Here is a 20,217-nt window from a genome sequence, read left to right as displayed (position 1 = left end):
CTTTCTGCCCACATTACTACCGCAGTGTCTTTCTGCCCACATTACTACCGCAGTGTCTTTCTGCCCACATTACTACCGCAGTGTCTTTCTGCCCACATTACTACCGCAGTGTCTTTCTGCCTACATTACTACTGCAGTGTCTTTCTGCCTACATTACTACTGCACTGTCCCCAGAGAGATATTCTATGTGCTACATAGCCTACTTTTCAGATGGCTGGAGGAGATTCCTGGCCAGACACAGTTGTTCCTGGGTGGACTGGAGGACATCTTGGTGAAGGAGTGTCCTTCCATGGGGACTGGGGTCTGGGGTCGGGTGCTGCTGGAGACCACCTCGGGGAATGAGTCTGGAGCGAAGGAGAGAGGAAGAGACTAGGGATGTCAAAGGTTAACCGTTAAATAACGGCTAGCTGCCGGTCAAGCTGATCGGACTACAGGGACATTTGCATTCTGACTAAATTGTCAAGTGTGTTTTTTGATGAGCCGTCATGTTATTTATCATCTCCTTTGAGTGAAATATCAATCACCTGTTGGATGGACAGCATGAGAGCTCCTCAAAACGGCAGGTAGACTAGTGGTTAGAGGGGAGGGGCGGGGCGGCAGGTAGACTATAGTATTTTCACAATGTTGAGGTACAGACAGGCTCAGCGGGCTAACACAATGTTGAGGTACACAGACAGGCTCAGCAGGCTAACACAATGTTGAGGTACAGACAGGCTCAGCGGGCTAACACAATGTTGAGGTACACAGACAGGCTCAGCAGGCGAACACAATGTTGAGGTACACAGACAGGCTCAGCGGGCTAACACAATGTTGAGGTACACAGACAGGCTCAGCAGGCTAACACAATGTTGAGGTACACAGACAGGCTCAGCGGGCTAACACAATGTTGAGGTAAACAGACAGGCTCAGCGGGCTAACACAATGTTGAGGTACACAGACAGACTCAGCGGGCTAACACAATGTTGAGGTACAGACAGACTCAGCGGGCTAACACAATGTTGAGGTACACAGACAGGCTCAGCGGGCTAACACATTGAGGTACAGACAGGCTCAGCGGGCTAACACAATGAGGTACACAGACAGGCTCAGCGGGCTAACAGAATGTTGAGGCAAGCTAGACTGACGTGATGGTTTGAACCTACTTGATTCATCCATCCAGTTGTCCATAATTAAATAAAGGTGTACCTACCAGCCATGCTTCCCTGTATCTGGACCTTGATGGCCCCCTGGTTACTGATGATGGGCACGGCCTCGGAAGTGGTATCCACGTCTTTATACAGGTCTCCCCCTGACAACCCTGCGCCCCCTGACCCCCGATAGAGGTTGTTGATCAGGTTCTTCTCCTTCTGCCACTCCCTATTGGTCTGACGCGAGGAGTGGGAGGAGTCAGGTACATCAGGGATCAGCATCTCTGCCTCGTTAGACTCCTCCCCCGACGGCGGCGGCGCCGCCGACCGACCATCCCCGCTCCCGCCTTTGTTGTCCGCCCGCTCGCTGCTGCCGCAAGACTCGCACGACTGGAAGTCTCCGTCGGATTGGCTGCGGCTGTCGTCCTCGGGGCAGTCGTCCATGGCGATGGCGTGCGAGTGTTGGTCATTGTCGGGGGGCTCGGCTAGTGGCTCCTTCAGCTCCTCGTGGAGCTGGTCCATCAGACAGCGCAGGAACTCCTGAGAGTCCTGATGGAAACATTATTATTATAGGTTTATAGTATAATTATATGGATCTAGTCCTAATGGAAACACAGGTTTATAGTATAATTATATTGTTCTAGTCCTAATGGAAACAGATATTAAAGCAACAAATATTTTCTGAAGACACTGTATCTTAGACATATAATATGGTTATATTCCTCAGAGCTGATCCATCAGACAGCACAAGAACCTCAGAGTCCGAATGTAAACATATGCAAAATGTAAAGTGTTGGTCCCACGTTTCATGAGCTGAAATAAAAGATCCCAGAAATGTTCCATATGCACAAAAATATTATTTCTCTCAAATGAACATTTTTAGGACCTTCCTCTGACACCGCCTGGTATAGAGGTCCTGGATGGCAGAGAGTTCTTCCCCAGTTATTTCATGAGATGAAATAAAAGATCCCAGAAATGTTCCATATGCACAAAAATATTATTTCTCTCAAATGAACATTTTTAGGGCCTTCCTCTGACACCGCCTGGTATAGAGGTCCTGGATGGCAGAGAGTTCTTCCCCAGTTATTTCATGAGATGAAATAAAAGATCCCAGAAATGTTCCATATGCACAAAAATATTATTTCTCTCAAATGAACATTTTTAGGGCCTTCCTCTGACACCGCCTGGTATAGAGGTCCTGGATGGCAGAGAGTTCTTCCCCAGTTATTTCATGAGATGAAATAAAAGATCCCAGAAATGTTCCATATGCACAAAAATATTATTTCTCTCAAATGAACATTTTTAGGGCCTTCCTCTGACACCGCCTGGTATAGAGGTCCTGGATGGCAGAGAGTTCTTCCCCAGAAATAAACTGTGCCGTACGCACTACCCTCTGTAGCACCTTGCGGTTGGACGCCAAGCAGTTGCCATACCAGGTGGTGATGCAGCCAGTCAAGATGCTCTCGATGGTGCAGCTGTAGAACTGAGAGAATCTGAGGACCCATGCCAAATCTTTTCAGCTGTCTGAGGGGAAGAGGTGTTGTCATGCCCTCTTCACACCTGTTGGTGTGTTTGGACCATGATTGGTCCTTAGTGATGTGGACACCAAGGAATTGAAGCTCTCAACCCAATCCACTATAGCCCCTTCAATATGAATGGGGTCGTGTTCTGTCCTCTGTTTCCTGTAGTCCACAATCGGCTCCATTGTCTTGCTGACGTTGAGGGAGAGGTCATTGTCCTGGCACCACACTACCAGGTCTCTGACCTCCTCCCTATAGGCCGTCTCATCGTTGTCGGTGAACAGGCCAACCCCTGTTGTGTCGTCAACAAACTTAATAACGGTGCTGGAGTCGTGCGCAGCCACGCCGTTGTCAGTGAACAGGGAGTATAGGAGGGGACGAAGCACACACCTTTGAGGTGCCCCCAGTGTTGAGGGTCAGCGTGGTGGAGCAGTTGTTGCCTACCGTCACAACACGGGGCGGCTCTTCAGGAAGTCCAGGATCCAGTTGTGAAGGTGGTGTTCAGTCCCAGGGTCCTTAGCTTAGTGATATACTTGGGGGGGATAACGATGAAGCTGTAACCAATGAAAAGCATTCTTAAGTAGGTGTTCCTGTTGTCCAAGTGGGAAAGGGCGGTGTGGACTCAGAGTTCCTTCATCGGTATTGCTAATTTCCACAGTGCAGCGTAACAATTGAATATTCCCTGAGGAACGTGCTTAAAAAAAATGGTGGCTTGAGGAAAGAGACATGAAAGGACCTATTCTTCAACAGCAGTTTACTTTAACAGCCCTAGAGAAGACTACCTGTTGGGAGTATCCTCTGAACATGGGGTTAACAGCCTTGATCCCCTGGAACAGATTGGTAGGGATCACATAGGATGGCCTAAAGAGACAGAACAAGATTAGGACAGCCTACAACACACCACAGAACAGGGTTAGGACGGCCTACAGAGACCAGAACAAGGTTAGGACAGCCTACAACAGACCACAGAACAGGGTTAGGACGTCCTACAACACCACAGAACAGGGTTAGGACGGCCTACAACACCACAGAACAGGGTTAGGACGGCCTACAACACCACAGAACAGGGTTAGGACGGCCTACAACACCACAGAACAGGGTTAGGACGGCCTACAGAGACCAGAACAAGGTTAGGACGGCCTACAGAGACCACTATAGGCTACCCGCTCATTTAGGACGGCCTACAGAGACCACTATAGGCTACCCGCTCATTGAGGAGGCCTACAGAGACCACTATAGGCTACCCGCTCATTGATGAGGCCTACAGAGACCACTATAGGCTACCCGCTCATTGATGAGGCCTACAGAGACCACTATAGGCTACCCGCTCATTGATGAGGCCTACAGAGACCACTATAGGCTACCCGCTCATTGATGAGGCCTACAGAGACCACTATAGGCTACCCGCTCATTGATGAGGCCTACAGAGACCACTATAGGCTACCCGCTCATTGATGAGGCCTACAGAGACCACTATAGGCTACCCGCTCATTGATGAGGCCTACAGAGACCACTATAGGCTACCCGCTCATTGATGAGGCCTACAGAGACCACTATAGGCTACCCGCTCATTGATGAGGCCTACAGAGACCACTATAGGCTACCCGCTCATTGATGAGGCCTACAGAGACCACTATAGGCTACCCGCTCATTGATGAGGCCTACAGAGACCACTATAGGCTACCCGCTCATTGATGAGGCCTACAGAGACCACTATAGGCTACCCGCTCATTGATGAGGCCTACAGAGACCACTATAGGCTACCCGCTCATTGATGAGGCCTACAGAGACCACTATAGGCTACCCGCTCATTGATGAGGCCTACAGAGACCACTATAGGCTACCCGCTCATTGATGAGGCCTACAGAGACCACTATTAGGCTACCCGCTCATTGATGAGGCCTACAGAGACCACTATAGGCTACCCGCTCATTGATGAGGCCTACAGAGACCACTATAGGCTACCCGCTCATTGATGAGGCCTACAGAGACCACTATAGGCTACCCGCTCATTGATGAGGCCTGCAGAGACCACTATAGGCTACCCGCTCATTGATGAGGCCTGCAGAGACCACTATAGGCTACCCGCTCATTGATGAGGCCTACAGAATCTGTCAAAATAACCCAAACATACTCTTCTGAACGGTCTGAATGGACAACACCCAGGTGAAAACGACTCAGAGGACAGATGTGTACCTGTTCTTGTGCCAGAGGTCTGACACCAGTTTCTGGTAGCTCTTACTCAGAGCAGGCTTCTTGTCTGTCCTCACCAGACCCCCACACTCCACAAAGAACTGGGTAAGAGGAGGACTGGAGAGAGAGAGAAGAACTGGGTTAGAGGAGGACTGGAGAGAAGAACTGGGTTAGAGGAGGACTGGAGAGAGAGAGAAGAACTGGGTTAGAGGAGGACTGGAGAGAGAGATAAGAACTGGGTTAGAGGAGGACTGAGAGAGAGAGAAGAACTGGGTTAGAGGAGGACTGGAGAGAGAGAGAAGAACTGGGTTAGAGGAGGACTGGAGAGAGAGAGAGAAAAACTGGGTTAGAGGAAGTCTGGGAGAAAAGTCATACATCTTAATACACACAGAACAATGCACTGCACAGGGGAGACAGGGTGGAGGTCTTGTGGAGGTCTCCAATTTTTTTTCTGAGGTCTTGGCTGATTTCTTTAGATTTTCCCATGATGTCAAGCAAAGAGGCACTGAGTTTGAAGGTAGGCCTTGAAATACATTCACAGGTACACATCCAATTGACTCAAATTATCCTATCAGAAGCTTTTAAAGCCATGAAATCCTTTTCTGGAATTTTCCAAGCTGTTTAAAGGCACAGTCAACTTAGTGTATGTAAACTTCTGACCCACTGGAATTGTGATACAGTGAATTATAAGTGAAATAATCTGTCTGTAAAACAATTGTTGGAAAAAATGACTTGTGTCATGCACAAAGTAGATGTCCTAACCGACTTGCCAAAACTATAGTTAGTTAGCCAAGAAATTTGTGGAGTGGTTGAAAAATGAGTTTAAATGACTCCAACCTAAGTATGTAATCTTCCGACTTCAACTGTATGTATGTATGTATGTATGTATGTATGTATGTATGTATGTATGTATGTATGCATGCATGTACGCATGTATGTACGCATGTATGTATGCATGTATGTATGTATAATAAAAATGTATTCAGTTATTTTTCCCCCCTCATCAATCTACACACAATACCCCATAATGACAAAGCAAACAGGTTTAAAAATAAATAAAACTGAAATATCACATTTTCATAAGTATTCAGACCCTTTACCCAGAACTTTGTTGAAGCACCTTCGGCAGCGATTACAGCCGAGTCTTCTTGGGTATGACGCCACAAAATTGGCAAACCTGTATTTTGGGGACACCTGCAGAACCTCTCAAGATCTTCATTGTCTTGGCTGTTTTTTTTTTTTTTAGGATCATTGTCCTGTTGGAAGGTGAACCTTTTCCCCAGTCTGAGGTCCTGAGGGCTCTGGAGCAGGTTGTCATCAAGTATCTCTCTATACTTTGCTTCGTTCATCTTTCCCTTGATCCTGACTAGTCTCCCTGCCTCTGAAAAACATCCCTACAGCATGATGCTGCCGCCACCATGCTTAACCTTGTCCCAATCCCTACGGTGTTCTCCAGATGTGACACTTGGCATTCAGGCCAAAGAGTTCAATCTTGGTTTCATCAGACCAGAGAATCTTGTTTCTCGTGGTCTGAGAGTAATTTAGGTGACTTTGGCAAACTCCAAGCGGGCTGTCATGGGCCTTTTACTGAGGAGTGGCTTCCATCTGGATACTCTACCATAAAGGCCTGATTGGTGGAGTGCTGCAGAGATGGGAGAACCTTCCAGAAGGACAACCATCTCCACAGAGGATCTCTGGAGCTCTCTCAGAGTGACCATCAGGTTCTTGGTCACTTCCCTGACCAAGGCCCTTCTCCCCCGATTGCTCAGTTTGGCCAGGCAGCCAGCTCTATGAAGAATCTTGGTGGTTCCAAACTTCTTCCATTTAAGAGTGATGGAGGCCACTGTGTTCTTGGGGACCTTCAATGCTCCAGAAATGTTTTGGTACCTTTCCCCAGATCTGTGCCTCGACACAATCCTGTCTCTGAGCTCTACGGACAATGCAGTTAACCCACTGTCCCGAGGTCCCTAGGCCAGTTAACCCACTGTCCCTAACCCACTGTCCCTAGGCCAGTTAACCCACTGTCCCTAGGCCAGTTAACCCACTGTCCCTAGGCCAGTTAACCCACTGTCCCTAGGCCAGTTAACCCACTGTCCCTAGGCCAGTTAACCCACTGTCCCTAGGCCAGTTAACCCACTGTTCCTAGACTAGTTTGACTCTTTGCAAACTGGAAACCATTTATCCGGAGGCTGCATTCATTGTAGCTGGGGATTTTAACAAGGCTAATCTGAAAACAAGACTCCCTAAATTTTATCAGCATATCGATTGTGCAACCAGGGGTGGAAAGACCTTGGATCATTGTTATTCTAACTTCCGCGACGCATATAAGGCCCTGCCCCGCCCCCCTTTCGGAAAAGCTGACCACGACTCCATTTTGTTGATCCCTGCCTACAGACAGAAACTAAAACAAGAGGCTCCCACGCTGAGGTCTGTCCAACGCTGGTCCGACCAAGCTGACTCCACACTCCAAGACTGCTTCCACCACGTGGACTGGGACATGTTTCGTATTGCGTCAGACAACAACATTGACAAATACGCTGATTCGGTGTGCGAGTTCATTAGAACGTGCGTTGAAGATGTCGTTCCCATAGCAACGATTAAAACATTCCCTAACCAGAAACCGTGGATTGATGGCAGCATTCGCATGAAACTGAAAGCGCGAACCACTGCTTTTAATCAGGGCAAGGTGTCTGGTAACATGACCGAATACAAACAGTGCAGCTATTCCCTCCGCAAGGCTATCAAACAAGCTAAGCGTCAGTACAGAGACAAAGTAGAATCTCAATTCAACGGCTCAGACACAAGAGGCATGTGGCAGGGTCTACAGTCAATCACGGACTACAGGAAGAAATCCAGCCCAGTCACGGACCAGGATGTCCTGCTCCCAGGCAGACTAAATAACTTTTTTGCCCGCTTTGAGGACAATACAGTGCCACTGACACGGCCTGCAACGAAAACATGCGGTCTCTCCTTCACTGCAGCCGAGGTGAGTAAGACATTTAAACGTGTTAACCCTCGCAAGGCTGCAGGCCCAGACGGCATCCCCAGCCGCGCCCTCAGAGCATGCGCAGACCAGCTGGCCGGTGTGTTTACGGACATATTCAATCAATCCCTATACCAGTCTGCTGTTCCCACATGCTTCAAGAGGGCCACCATTGTTCCTGTTCCCAAGAAAGCCTGGGTCTCGACCCCTCCCTGTGCAACTGGGTACTGGACTTCCTGACGGGCCGCCCCCAGGTGGTGAGGGTAGGCAACAACATCTCCTCCCCGCTGATCCTCAACACTGGGGCCCCACAAGGGTGCGTTCTGAGCCCTCTCCTGTACTCCCTGTTCACCCACGACTGCGTGGCCACGCACGCCTCCAACTCAATCATCAAGTTTGCGGACGACACAACAGTGGTAGGCTTGATTACCAACAACGACGAGACGGCCTACAGGGAGGAGGTGAGGGCCCTCGGAGTGTGGTGTCAGGAAATTAACCTCACACTCAACGTCAACAAAACTAAGGAGATGATTGTGGACTTCAGGAAACAGCAGAGGGAACACCCCCCCTATCCACATCGATGGAACAGTAGTGGAGAGGGTAGCAAGTTTTAAGTTCCTCGGCATACACATCACAGACAAACTGAATTGGTCCACTCACACAGACAGCATTGTGAAGAAGGCGCAGCAGCGCCTCTTCAACCTCAGGAGGCTGAAGAAATTCGGCTTGTCACCAAAAGCACTCACAAACTTCTACAGATGCACAATCGAGAGCATCCTGGCGGGCTGTATCACCGCCTGGTACGGCAACTGCTCCGCCCTCAACCGTAAGGCTCTCCAGAGGGTAGTGAGGTCTGCACAACGCATCACCGGGGGCAAACTACCTGCCCTCCAGGACACCTACACCACCCGATGTCACAGGAAGGCCATAAAGATCATCAAGGACATCAACCACCCGAGCCACTGCCTGTTCACCCCGCTATCATCCAGAAGGCGAGGTCAGTACAGGTGCATCAAAGCTGGGACCGAGAGACTGAAAAACAGCTTCTATCTCAAGGCCATCAGACTGTTAAACAGCCACCACTAACATTGAGTGGCTGCTGCCAACACACTGACACTGACTCAACTCCAGCCACTTTAATAATGGGAATTGATGGGAAATGATGTAAATATATCACTAGCCACTTTAAACAATGCTACCTTATATAATGTTACTTACCCTACATTATTAATCTCATATGCATACGTATATACTGTACTCGATACCATCTACTGTATCTTGCCTATGCTGCTCTGTACCATCACTCATTCATATATCCTTATGTACATATTCTTTATCCCCTTACACTGTGTACAAGACAGTAGTTTTGGAATTGTTAGTTAGATTACTTGTTGGTTATTACTGCATTGTCGGAACTAGAAGCACAAGCATTTCACTACACTCGCATTAACATCTGCTAACCATGTGTATGTGACAAATAAAATTTGATTTGATTTGACCAGTTAACCCACTGTTCCTAGGCTGTCATTGAAAATAAGAATTTCTTCTTACTGACTTGCCTAGTTAAATAAAAGGTAAAATATATATATTTTTTTTAAATACAATTTACCACAAACACAAGTGGACTGCAATCAATGGAAACAGGATGCACCCGAGCTCAATTTCAAGTCTCATTTCAAAGGTTCTGAATACTTATGTAAATAAAAAGGTATCCGTTTATTTTTAATAGACTTGGAATTTTGCTTTGTCATTATAGGGTATTATTGGGCATGGAGATTGATGAGGGAAAAAATGTATTCAATCCATTTTAGAATTAGGTTGTAACATCACAAAATCAGAGACAGAGGGCGACCGAGGGGGGGTAGACAGAAGGCGACCGAGGGGGGGTAGACAGAAGGCGACCGAGGGGGGGTAGACAGAGGGCGACCGAGGGGGGGTAGACAGAGGGCGACCGAGGGGGGGTAGACAGAGGGCGACCGAGGGGGGGTAGACAGAGGGCGACCGAGGGGGGGTAGACAGAGGGCGACCGAGGGGGGGTAGACAGAGGGCGACCGAGGGGGGGTAGACAGAGGGCGACCGAGGGGGGGTAGACAGAGGGCGACCGAGAGGGGGGTAGACAGAGGGCGACCGAGAGGGGGGTAGACAGAGGGCGACCGAGGGGGGGTAGACAGAGGGCGACCGAGGGGGGGTAGACAGAGGGCGACCGAGGGGGGGTAGACAGAGGGCGACCGAGGGGGGGGTAGACAGAGGGCGACCGAGGGGGGGGTAGACAGAGGGCGACCGAGGGGGGGGTAGACAGAGGGCGACCGAGGGGGGGGTAGACAGAGGGCGACCGAGGGGGGGTAGACAGAGGGCGACCGAGGGGGGGGTAGACAGAGGGCGACCGAGGGGGGGGTAGACAGAGGGCGACCGAGGGGGGGTAGACAGAGGGCGACCGAGGGGGGGGGTAGACAGAGGGCGACCGAGGGGGGGGTAGACAGAGGGCGACCGAGGGGGGGGTAGACAGAGGGCGACCGAGGGGGGGGTAGACAGAGGGCGACCGAGGGGGGGGTAGACAGAGGGCGACCGAGGGGGGGGTAGACAGAGGGCGACCGAGGGGGGGGTAGACAGAGGGCGACCGAGGGGGGGTAGACAGAGGGCGACCGAGGGGGGGTAGACAGAGGGCGACCGAGGGGGGGGTAGACAGAGGGCGACCGAGGGGGGGGTAGACAGAGGGCGACCGAGGGGGGGGTAGACAGAGGGCGACCGAGGGGGGGGTAGACAGAGGGCGACCGAGGGGGGGGTAGACAGAGGGCGACCGAGGGGGGGGTAGACAGAGGGCGACCGAGGGGGGGGTAGACAGAGGGCGACCGAGGGGGGGGTAGACAGAGGGCGACCGAGGGGGGGGTAGACAGAGGGCGACCGAGGGGGGGGTAGACAGAGGGCGACCGAGGGGGGGGTAGACAGAGGGCGACCGAGGGGGGGGTAGACAGAGGGCGACCGAGGGGGGGTAGACAGAGGGCGACCGAGGGGGGGTAGACAGAGGGCGACCGAGGGGGGGGTAGACAGAGGGCGACCGAGGGGGGGGTAGACAGAGGGCGACCGAGGGGGGGGTAGACAGAGGGCGACCGAGGGGGGGGTAGACAGAGGGCGACCGAGGGGGGGTAGACAGAGGGCGACCGAGGGGGGGTAGACAGAGGGCGACCGGGGGGGGGTAGACAGAGGGCGACCGGGGGGGGGTAGACAGAGGGCGACCGAGGGGGGGTAGACAGAGGGCGACCGAGGATGGCATGGAGAACCAGGATAACACTAAAATATCAATTTAGTATGAAATTATAAAATCAAACAAAAGTTTAATTCCAAACTGTCTGTTGTTTTTTTTAAATTATTATGACAAAATGATGCAGTTGCATAAATGATCATCTTGACTGTGTTTCTTTAATATACAGTCCACATTTTTTCCTCATGAGGTAATCCAATCTCGCCTAACCGAGCTATGATGAGTGGGCTCTCGAAAGGCTTCCGGTAGGCAGACACTGCTTCTCCAATAGAAATCCCCCGTCACACGATGTCATGGCGACGTTGGTAGAAACACATCAGGTCAAGCGGTTGTGTAGCGCCGAACTGCACATGTGCAGGCAATCAAATGAAATGCACTCCTTCGATATAACGCAGTTTTTGACTAAAATGAAAACGTGTCGGTCACATTCACGAGGTTGGAGTAATAATGTTACACTACTTAAGACATTGGCTTGAATCTAGGTTGTGCCTTTATACTTGGAGAAAATCCAATGTCTCATTGACTTCACAAACCCCGGCATAGTTCGTTCGGTCTGTTTCGCGCCTCTAGGTTTAGAAAAACTCTGTGGTTGGGTTGACTCTCTAAGGCAGGATGAAAACGACTACATTGACCATGATCCTTAGCAACTTTTTGGTGCCATTCAGCAATATGGCACGCTTCAAATTCAAAATAGTTCCCGGCTTCATGCCCCATCGGGAGTTTTCCATAGGAACACTTGGATGACGTCAGCACTATCACTATCTACTGGTTTAATGTCTATGGGTCTCACCAGTTGGAGAGGGCCTGCAGGGCTGCATTCATATAGCAGGTGTTCCCGATGTTCTTCAGACCCGTCAGACCTACAGGAGATGGACACAATGAGTTTTATCTCGCTAGAGAACAGCAGAGAGAGCATGGCTGATGCCAGCTTGAGCATTGAAGTTTGGTCCAGTCAGATGATGCGTACCTCTGGCGCGTAGCTCGTCCTCCTCCTCCGTTTCCATGCCCAGGTCTTCACAGCCATTAGTAGGGGGCAGTCTCAGAGAAGTGGGACTGCCCTGCGCCCTGCTACACTCCTGGAACTGAAGACAACCACATCCTCGTCTAGAACCATCCTCATCTAGAACCCTATCACAACCATCCTCATCTAGAACCCTATTAGAACCATCTTCATCTAGAACCATCCTCATCTAGAACCCTGTCAGAACCATCCTCATCTAGAACCCTATCAGAACCATCCTCATCTAGAACCATCCTCATCTAGACAACATTAAAAGTAACATGAGGAATTGACAACAGCAGAATGCCTCAATGCTTTGACAGCATTTCATAGTGAAAGAAAACATTCAATAACTGAATAATTATTTACTTTTCAACGTGGTCTCAAAATATGTGAAATAAATAATCATCTAGAGACTGGATTGTACAATTTTCAAGTTGTAGCGTGATTTGGTTAGGGTTGTGGGCGTTGGTTTAGGCCTTAGATATAGACAACTGTATTTATCCAGAGGAAACTTCATTTGTGGTTTGAGATTCAGGTATAAATCCATATTTATCCCAGATGGTAACATTACCTGTGTGTTGTTGGTCTGAGGTGAAGCGAGGGTCTTGGTGCTGGGGACAGGGCAGTGAGGGCCCAGTTTACGCTCCACAAACACCTCTTTCCCACAGGCATAACACCACACCCTCAGAGTGGTCAGGTTCACTGTCAGGTTGTGCCGCGTCTCCTGTTAGAGAGGGGTTATAAACATGTTACGAAGGGGTTATAAAGGTTTATAGGAGGTGTAATACAGGTTGTATTTCTCTGTTATAAACAAATATAACGTATTATTGTTATGATTAACTCAGAGCTGTCCGGACAGACAGCTGTAGACGAGTCAGTCACTTGTTTCATTATTCATGTGTCTGCATTAGTGTTCAGTGTTGACAGCAGAGCCGGGCGACAGCGACGAAACAACCCAGTCTGATCCTTTCCTGCTCTACTGTTTAGCAGAGCTTTAGTAGTGCATCAAGCCCAGCTCCCACAGGAACATGTGTTAATAATGGATGATCCAGAAAGAGGACAGCTAAGTGTTAGCTAGATGACTGGATAGATGGGACAAGGTGCAGCCATGTGGTTCACAGTGTACCACATGTCCTTAAAAAAATACAGACAGAAAGGACTAACACATGACTGGTCTTTGATGTTGGAGAGAGAGAGGGGACAGGAAAGAGGGAAAGAGAGTTTCTATTTCACTTGCTTTGGCAATGCCAATAAAGCCCTTTGAATTGATAGAGAGAAAGAGAGAAATGCATTTGTTTATTTACTTTCCCCTTTGTACTTCACTATTTGCACATTGTTACAACACTATGCATGTATGTATGCATGTTAGTGTGTATGCATGTATGTATGTTAGTGTGTACGCATGTATGTATGTATGTATGCATGTATGCATGCATGTTAGTATGCATGCATGTTAGTATGCATGTATGTTAGTATGCATGTATGCATGTTAGTATGTATGCATGTATGTATGCATGTTAGTATGTATGCATGTATACATGCATGTTAGTATGTATGCATGCATGTTAGTATGCATGCATGTTAGTATGCATGTATGTATGCATGTTAGTGTGTATGCATGTATGTATGCATGTATGTATGTATGCATGTATGTTAGTATGCATGTATGCTAGTATGCATGTATGCATGTTAGTATGCATGTATGCATGTTAGTATGCATGTATTTTTTATTTTTATTTTTTTATTTTACCTTTATTTAACCAGGCAAGTCAGTTAAGAACAAATTCTTATTTTCAATGACGGCCTGGGAACAGTGGGTTAACTGCCTGTTCAGGGGCAGAACGACAGATTTGTACCTTGTCAGCTCGGGGGTTTGAACTTGCAACCTTCCGGTTACTAGTCTAACGCTCTAACCACTAGGCTCTAACCACTAGGCTACCCTGTATGCATGTTAGTATGCATGTATGCATGTTAGTATGCATGTATGCATGTTAGTATGCATGTATGTTAGTATGCATGTATGCATGTATGCATGTATGCATGTATGCATGTATGCATGTTAGTGTGTATGCATGTTAGTATGCATGTATGTATGTATGCATGTATGCATGTTAGTATGCATGTATGCATGTTAGTATGCATGTATGCATGTTAGTATGTATGTATGTATGTTAGTATGTATGTATGCATGCATGCATGTTAGTATGCATGTATGTATGTATGCATGTATGCATGTATGTATGTATGTATGCATGTATGTATGTATGTATGTATGTATGCATGTATGTATGTATGCATGTATGTATGTATGCATGTTAGTGTGTATGCATGTATGTATGTATGTATGCATGTATGCATGTATGTATGTATGCATGCATGTATGTATGCATGTTAGTGTGTATGCATGTTAGTGTGTATGCATGTTAGTGTGTATGCATGTACACACACAACATTTGAAATGTCTATTATTTTAGAACTTCTGTGAGTGTAATGTTTCCTGTTCATTTTTATCATTTCACTTATGTTAATTATCTACCTCACTACCTGACTCACAGGCCTTGAGCAGGAAAACAGGCCCAACCCCCCACTCTTATCCTAGCCCAAGAAAACTGCATGTACCAGATGCTCAGCAAGCTCTGCTCACACTTACTGGTCTGATGTCAAACCACACAACATTGGACACTATGGAACACAAAGCCTTCACTATCTCATCCTGGAATAGCCAAGGTCAGAGGTCATCTGCCTTTGGCCTAAAGAGCAGGAATCTGGACTTCATCAAATAAATTAGAAATACAGACATTGTCATCCTACAAGAAACATGGTATAGAGGAGATGGACCCACTGGTTGTCCTCTAGGTTACAGAGAGCTGGTAGTTCCATCCACCACACTACCAGGTGGGTGGTATAGAGGAGACGGACCCACTGGTTGCCCTCTAGGTTACAGAGATCTGGTTGTACCATCCACCAAACTACCAGGTGGGTGGTATAGAGGAGATGGACCCACTGGTTGTCCTCTAGGTTACAGAGATCTGGTAGTACCATCCACCAAACTACCAGGTGGGTGGTATAGAGGAGACGGACCCACTGGTTGCCCTCTAGGTTACAGAGAGCTGGTAGTTCCATCCACCACACTACCAGGTGGGTGGTATAGAGGAGATGGACCCACTGGTTGTCCTCTAGGTTACAGAGAGCTGGTAGTCCCATCCACCACACTACCAGGTGCTCGCACACGCATTCTCAGTTCCGCCCACAAAATGTTCTAAAGGATTGAAATCAGGGCTTTGTGAAGGCCACTCCCATACCTTGACTTTGTTGTCCTTATGCCATTTTGACACAACTTTGGAAGTATGCTTGGGGTTATTGTCCATTTCGAAGACCCATTTGCGACCAAGCTTTAACTTCCTGACTGATGTTGCTTCAATATATCCACATAATTTTCCTCCCTCATGATGCCATCTATTTTGTGAAGTGCACCAGTCCCTCCTGCAGCAAAGCACCCCCACAACATGATGCTGCCACCCCCGTGCTTCACGGTTGGGATTGTGTTCTTCGGCTTGCAAGCCTCCCCCTTTTTACTCCAAACATAACAATGAATGGTCATTATGGCCAAACAGTTCTACTTTTGTTTCATCAGACCAGAGGACATTTCTCCAAAAAGTACGAACTTTGTTCCCATGTGCAGTTGCAAACCGTAGTCTGGCTTTTTTATGGCGGTTTTGGAGCAGTGGCTTCTTCCTTGCTGAGCGGCCTTTCAGGTTATGTTGATATAGGACTTGTTTTACTGTGGATATAGATACTTTTGTACCCGTTTCCTCCAGCATCTTCACAAGGTCCTTTACTGTTGTTCTGGGATTGATTTGCACTTTTCGCACCAACATACGTTCATCTCTAGGAGACAGAATGCGTCTCCTTCCTGAGCGGTATGACAGCTGTGTGGTCCCATGGTGTTTATACTTGCGTACTATTGTTTGTACAGATGAACATGGTACCTTCAGGCGTTTGGAAATTGCTCCCAAGGATGAACCAGACTTGTGAAGGTCTTGGCTGATTTCTTTTGATTTTCCCATGATGTCAAGCAAAGAGGCACGGAGTTTGAAGGTAGGCCTTGAAATACATCCACAGGTACACCTCCAATTGACTCAAATTATGTCAATTAGCCTATCAGAAGCTTTTAAAGCCATGAAATCCTTTTCTGGAATTTTCCAAGCTGTTTAAATGCACAGTCAACTTAGTGTATGTAAACTTCTGACCCACTGGAATTGTGATACAGTGAATTATAAGTGAAATAATCTGTCTGTAAACAATTGTTGGAAAAATTACTTGTGTCATGCACAAAGTAGATGTCCTAACCGACTTGCCAAAAATATAGTTTGTTAATTAACAAGAAATGTGTGGAGTGGTTGAAAAACAAGTTAATGACTCCAACCTAAGAGTATGTAATCTTCCGACTTCAACTGTACGTGTATTGCTAGATGGAGAAAGGAAAGTGAAAGGGGGTAGATGATAATCTAATGCCAGGTAATAATCGTATTCCTCTCATCTCCCCCCCATCTCTCTACCACCTCCTTCTCCTCCCCCATCTCTCTACCACTTCCTTCTCCTCCCCAACTCACTCTCTACCACTTCCTTCTCCTCCCCAACTCACTCTCTACCACTTCCTTCTCCTCCCCATCTCTCTCTACCACTTCCTTCTCCTCCCCATCACTCTCTACCACTTCCTTCTCCTCCCCATCACTCTCTACCACTTCCTTCTCCTCCCCATCACTCTCTACCACTTCCTTCTCCTCCCCATCACTCTCTACCACTTCCTTTCCCTCCTCACACTTCCCTCTCCTCCCATCTCTCACTTCAACACCTTCTCTCTCCTGCACCATCCTGAACATTGATCTAGTCCTGTAGCGGTGTGTGTGGGAGGTGAAGGGTCAGGGGTGACTCACCTGTGAGTGGACAGTGCTATGGTCAGCATGAGATTCTCCACAGCCCACATAGGCACAGGTGTTCTGCACACACACACACAGAGAGAAAACAGATTATTACTACAGAACTGTTATGTCCATATTCATGCAAGGCCAAATGGCAGTCAACTTTCAAAATAAAAATCCCAAATAAAGCCAGGGACTGCTCACTCACCTCCAGACACGCCCACAGATTTGGTCCTCCAACCTTGCAGTCTTGACACTGGCCCTAGAAACACCCCCCCCCACACACACACCACAACAGCCAACCAGTTTAAGTGACCAGACCAGAGAGACAGTATCTATTGAACAGTAACATGATAGAGCACAGTGTTCTCCAATGACAACATTCTAATTTCCTGTAAAACATCCAGGACTTGGCCATTTAATAATAGTTTATATTCTAGCTAATGCTACTCGATGATCAAGATAATTTAGCTAGCCTAATTAGTTTCTATCAGCTAACCACTATAAAATGTGATAGTAGCCGAGTGAACAACATCATAAGCGGATTTACAGTGCATTCGGAGAGTATTCAGACCCCATGTGTTTATGTTTACAGTGCATTCAGAGAGTATTCAGACCCCATGTGTTTATGTTTACAGTGCATTCAGAGAGTATTCAGACCCCATGTGTTTATGTTTACAGTGCATTCAGAGAGTATTCAGACCCCATGTGTTTATGTTTACAGTGCATTCAGAGAGTATTCAGACCCCATGTGTTTATGTTTACAGTGCATTCAGAGAGTATTCAGACCCCATGTGTTTATGTTTACAGTGCATTCGGAGTGTATTCAGACCCCATGTGTTTATGTTTACAGTGCATTCAGAGAGTATTCAGAGCCCATGTGTTTATGTTTACAGTGCATTCAGAGAGTATTCAGACCCCCTGTGTTTATGTTTACAGTGCATTCAGAGAGTATTCAGAGCCCATGTGTTTATGTTTACAGTGCCTTCAGAGAGTATTCAGACCCCATGTGTTTATGTTTACAGTGCATTCGGAGTGTATTCAGACCCCATGTGTTTATGTTTACAGTGCATTCAGAGAGTATTCAGACCCCATGTGTTTATGTTTACAGTGCATTCAGAGAGTATTCAGAGCCCATGTGTTTATGTTTACAGTGCATTCGGAGAGTATTCAGACCCCTTCCCCTTTTTCCACATTTTGTTTAAAATTAGTCTTATTCTAAAATGGATTAAATGAAAACACTCCCTCAATCTACACACAATACCCCATGACAAAGTGAAAGCAGGTTTTTAGTCATGTTTGCACATTTCTTAAAAATAGAAAAACAAACTTTTACTTAAGAATTCAGACCCTTGACTATGAGACACGAAATTGAGCTAAAATGCATCCTGTTTCCATTGATCCTCCTAGCGATGTTACTACAACTTGATTGGAGTCCACCTGTGGTAAATTCAATTGATTGGACATGATTTGGAAAGGATGTCACCTGTCTATATAAGGTCCCACACTTGACAGGTGCACGTCAGAGCAAAAACCAAGCCTTGAGGTCGAAGGAATTGTCCGTAGAGCGCCGAGACAGGATTGTGTCGAGGCACAGATCTGGGGAAGGGGACCAAAACATTTCTGCAGCATTGAAGGTCCCCAAGAACACAGTGACCTCCATCACTCTTAAATGGAAGAAGTTTGGAACCACCAAGACTCTTTCTAGAGCTGGCCGCCCGGCCAAACTGAGCAATTGGGGGAGAAGGACTTTGGCCAGGAAGGTGACCAACGACCCAATTACAGAGCTCCAGAGTTCCTTTGTGGAGATGGCAGAACCTTCCAGAAGAACACTCATCTCTGCAGCCCTCCACCAATCAGGCCTTTATGGTAAAGAGGCCAGATGGAAGCCACTCCTCTGTAAACGGAACATGACAGCCTGCTTGGAGTTTGCTGTGGGGATGTTTTTCAGCGGCAGGGACTGGGAGACTAGTCAGGATCGAGGGAAAGATGAACAGAGCGAAGTACAGAGAGAGATCCTTGATGAAAACCTGCTCCAGAACACTCAGGACCTCAGATTGGGGTGAAGGTTCACCATCAACAGGACAATGACCCTAAGCACACAGCCAAGACAACGCAGGAGTGGCTTCAGGACAAGTCTCTGAATATCCTTGAGTGGCCCAGCCAGAGCCCGGACTTGAACCCGATCGAACATCTCTGGAGAGACCTGAAAAAAGCTGTGCACCAACGCTCCCCATCCAACCTGACAGAGCTGGAGAGGCTGTAATCACTGCCAAAGGTGCTTCCACAAAGTACTGAGTAAAGGGTCTGAATACTTATGGAAATATGAAGAAAAAAAAAAGTAACCTGTTTTTGCTTTATCAATTGATGAGGGGAAAAAAATGATGTAATCCATTTTAGAATAAGGCTGTAACGTACCATGGAAGGGGACAGGACTACAGGACAGGTGATCTATGGAAGGGAACAGGACTACAGGACAGGTGATCTATGGAAGGGAACAGGACTACAGGACAGGTGGTCTATGGAAGGGGACAGGACTACAGGACAGGTGGTCTATGGAAGGGGACAGGACTACAGGACAGGTGATCTATGGAAGGGAACAGGACTACAGGACAGGTGATCTATGGAAGGGGACAGGACTACAGGACTCACATGTGACTTGTGGATCAGTTCATCCTTGGTGATTTCTCCAACACACTCCAGATGGGGACAGTCACTGCTGGACTCAGGCATCATTCACCTGAATCGGAACCTTACCTGTCAGAGGGGGAGGGGAGAGGGAGAGGGAGAGAGGATAAGAAAAAGCATGTTATTTTGTGATCTAAAACAGGGGTTCCCAAACCTTTCCTGTACTGGACATTGTTTTGGGAAGATAAATTAGCAGTTTAACATGCCTGTTGTATTATTCAAGTGTGTTAACTTCTGTGCATCATGATTGGGAGGCTAACAATGCAGAGACAGCCCTATTAATGAATAACTAGCCTTGTGGAGCAGCAACGTTGCCCTATAAAATGGGCTGATACAGACGTGATCGTCCTAATCACCTGAGACACATTTCAGGAAGTACCGGTAGTAAAAAAAATATAGTACCAAAACTTTTAATTTTATTGGTAAAGAAAAAAAAACATTGTGTTGATGACACTGTGTCTAGTCAGTCGGGTTGGGGGGGGGGGGGGGGGGGGGGGGGGTAGCTAGTCAGTTGGGTTGGGG

The 20,217-nt window shown here is 47.6% G+C and overlaps 1 protein-coding gene across 1 annotated transcript in view; it reads right to left on the bottom strand.

The window, feature by feature from the left end:
- LOC139386852 (ubiquitin specific peptidase 33) overlaps positions 1 to 19,743 on the bottom strand; it is a 61,094-nt gene extending 41,351 nt beyond the window's left edge. Inside the window, exons 1-10 of the mRNA XM_071132706.1 lie at positions 19,660 to 19,743; positions 17,216 to 17,269; positions 17,023 to 17,085; positions 12,657 to 12,809; positions 12,050 to 12,164; positions 11,873 to 11,942; positions 4,844 to 4,957; positions 3,430 to 3,508; positions 1,190 to 1,676; positions 204 to 344 (exon numbers count right to left, since the gene is read on the bottom strand). Of these exons, the coding sequence (XP_070988807.1) occupies positions 204 to 344; positions 1,190 to 1,676; positions 3,430 to 3,508; positions 4,844 to 4,957; positions 11,873 to 11,942; positions 12,050 to 12,164; positions 12,657 to 12,809; positions 17,023 to 17,085; positions 17,216 to 17,269; positions 19,660 to 19,743 (1,360 nt within the window). The remainder of the gene's footprint in view (positions 1 to 203; positions 345 to 1,189; positions 1,677 to 3,429; positions 3,509 to 4,843; positions 4,958 to 11,872; positions 11,943 to 12,049; positions 12,165 to 12,656; positions 12,810 to 17,022; positions 17,086 to 17,215; positions 17,270 to 19,659) is intronic.
- Positions 19,744 to 20,217: the final 474 nt, after the last annotated feature.

This window comes from Oncorhynchus clarkii, chromosome 28 (assembly GCF_045791955.1).
Source record: "Oncorhynchus clarkii lewisi isolate Uvic-CL-2024 chromosome 28, UVic_Ocla_1.0, whole genome shotgun sequence".
NCBI classification, from domain to species: domain Eukaryota; kingdom Metazoa; phylum Chordata; class Actinopteri; order Salmoniformes; family Salmonidae; genus Oncorhynchus; species Oncorhynchus clarkii.
Note: the sequence above shows the minus strand (reverse complement) of the source record. Positions and strands in the feature narration are given on the sequence as shown.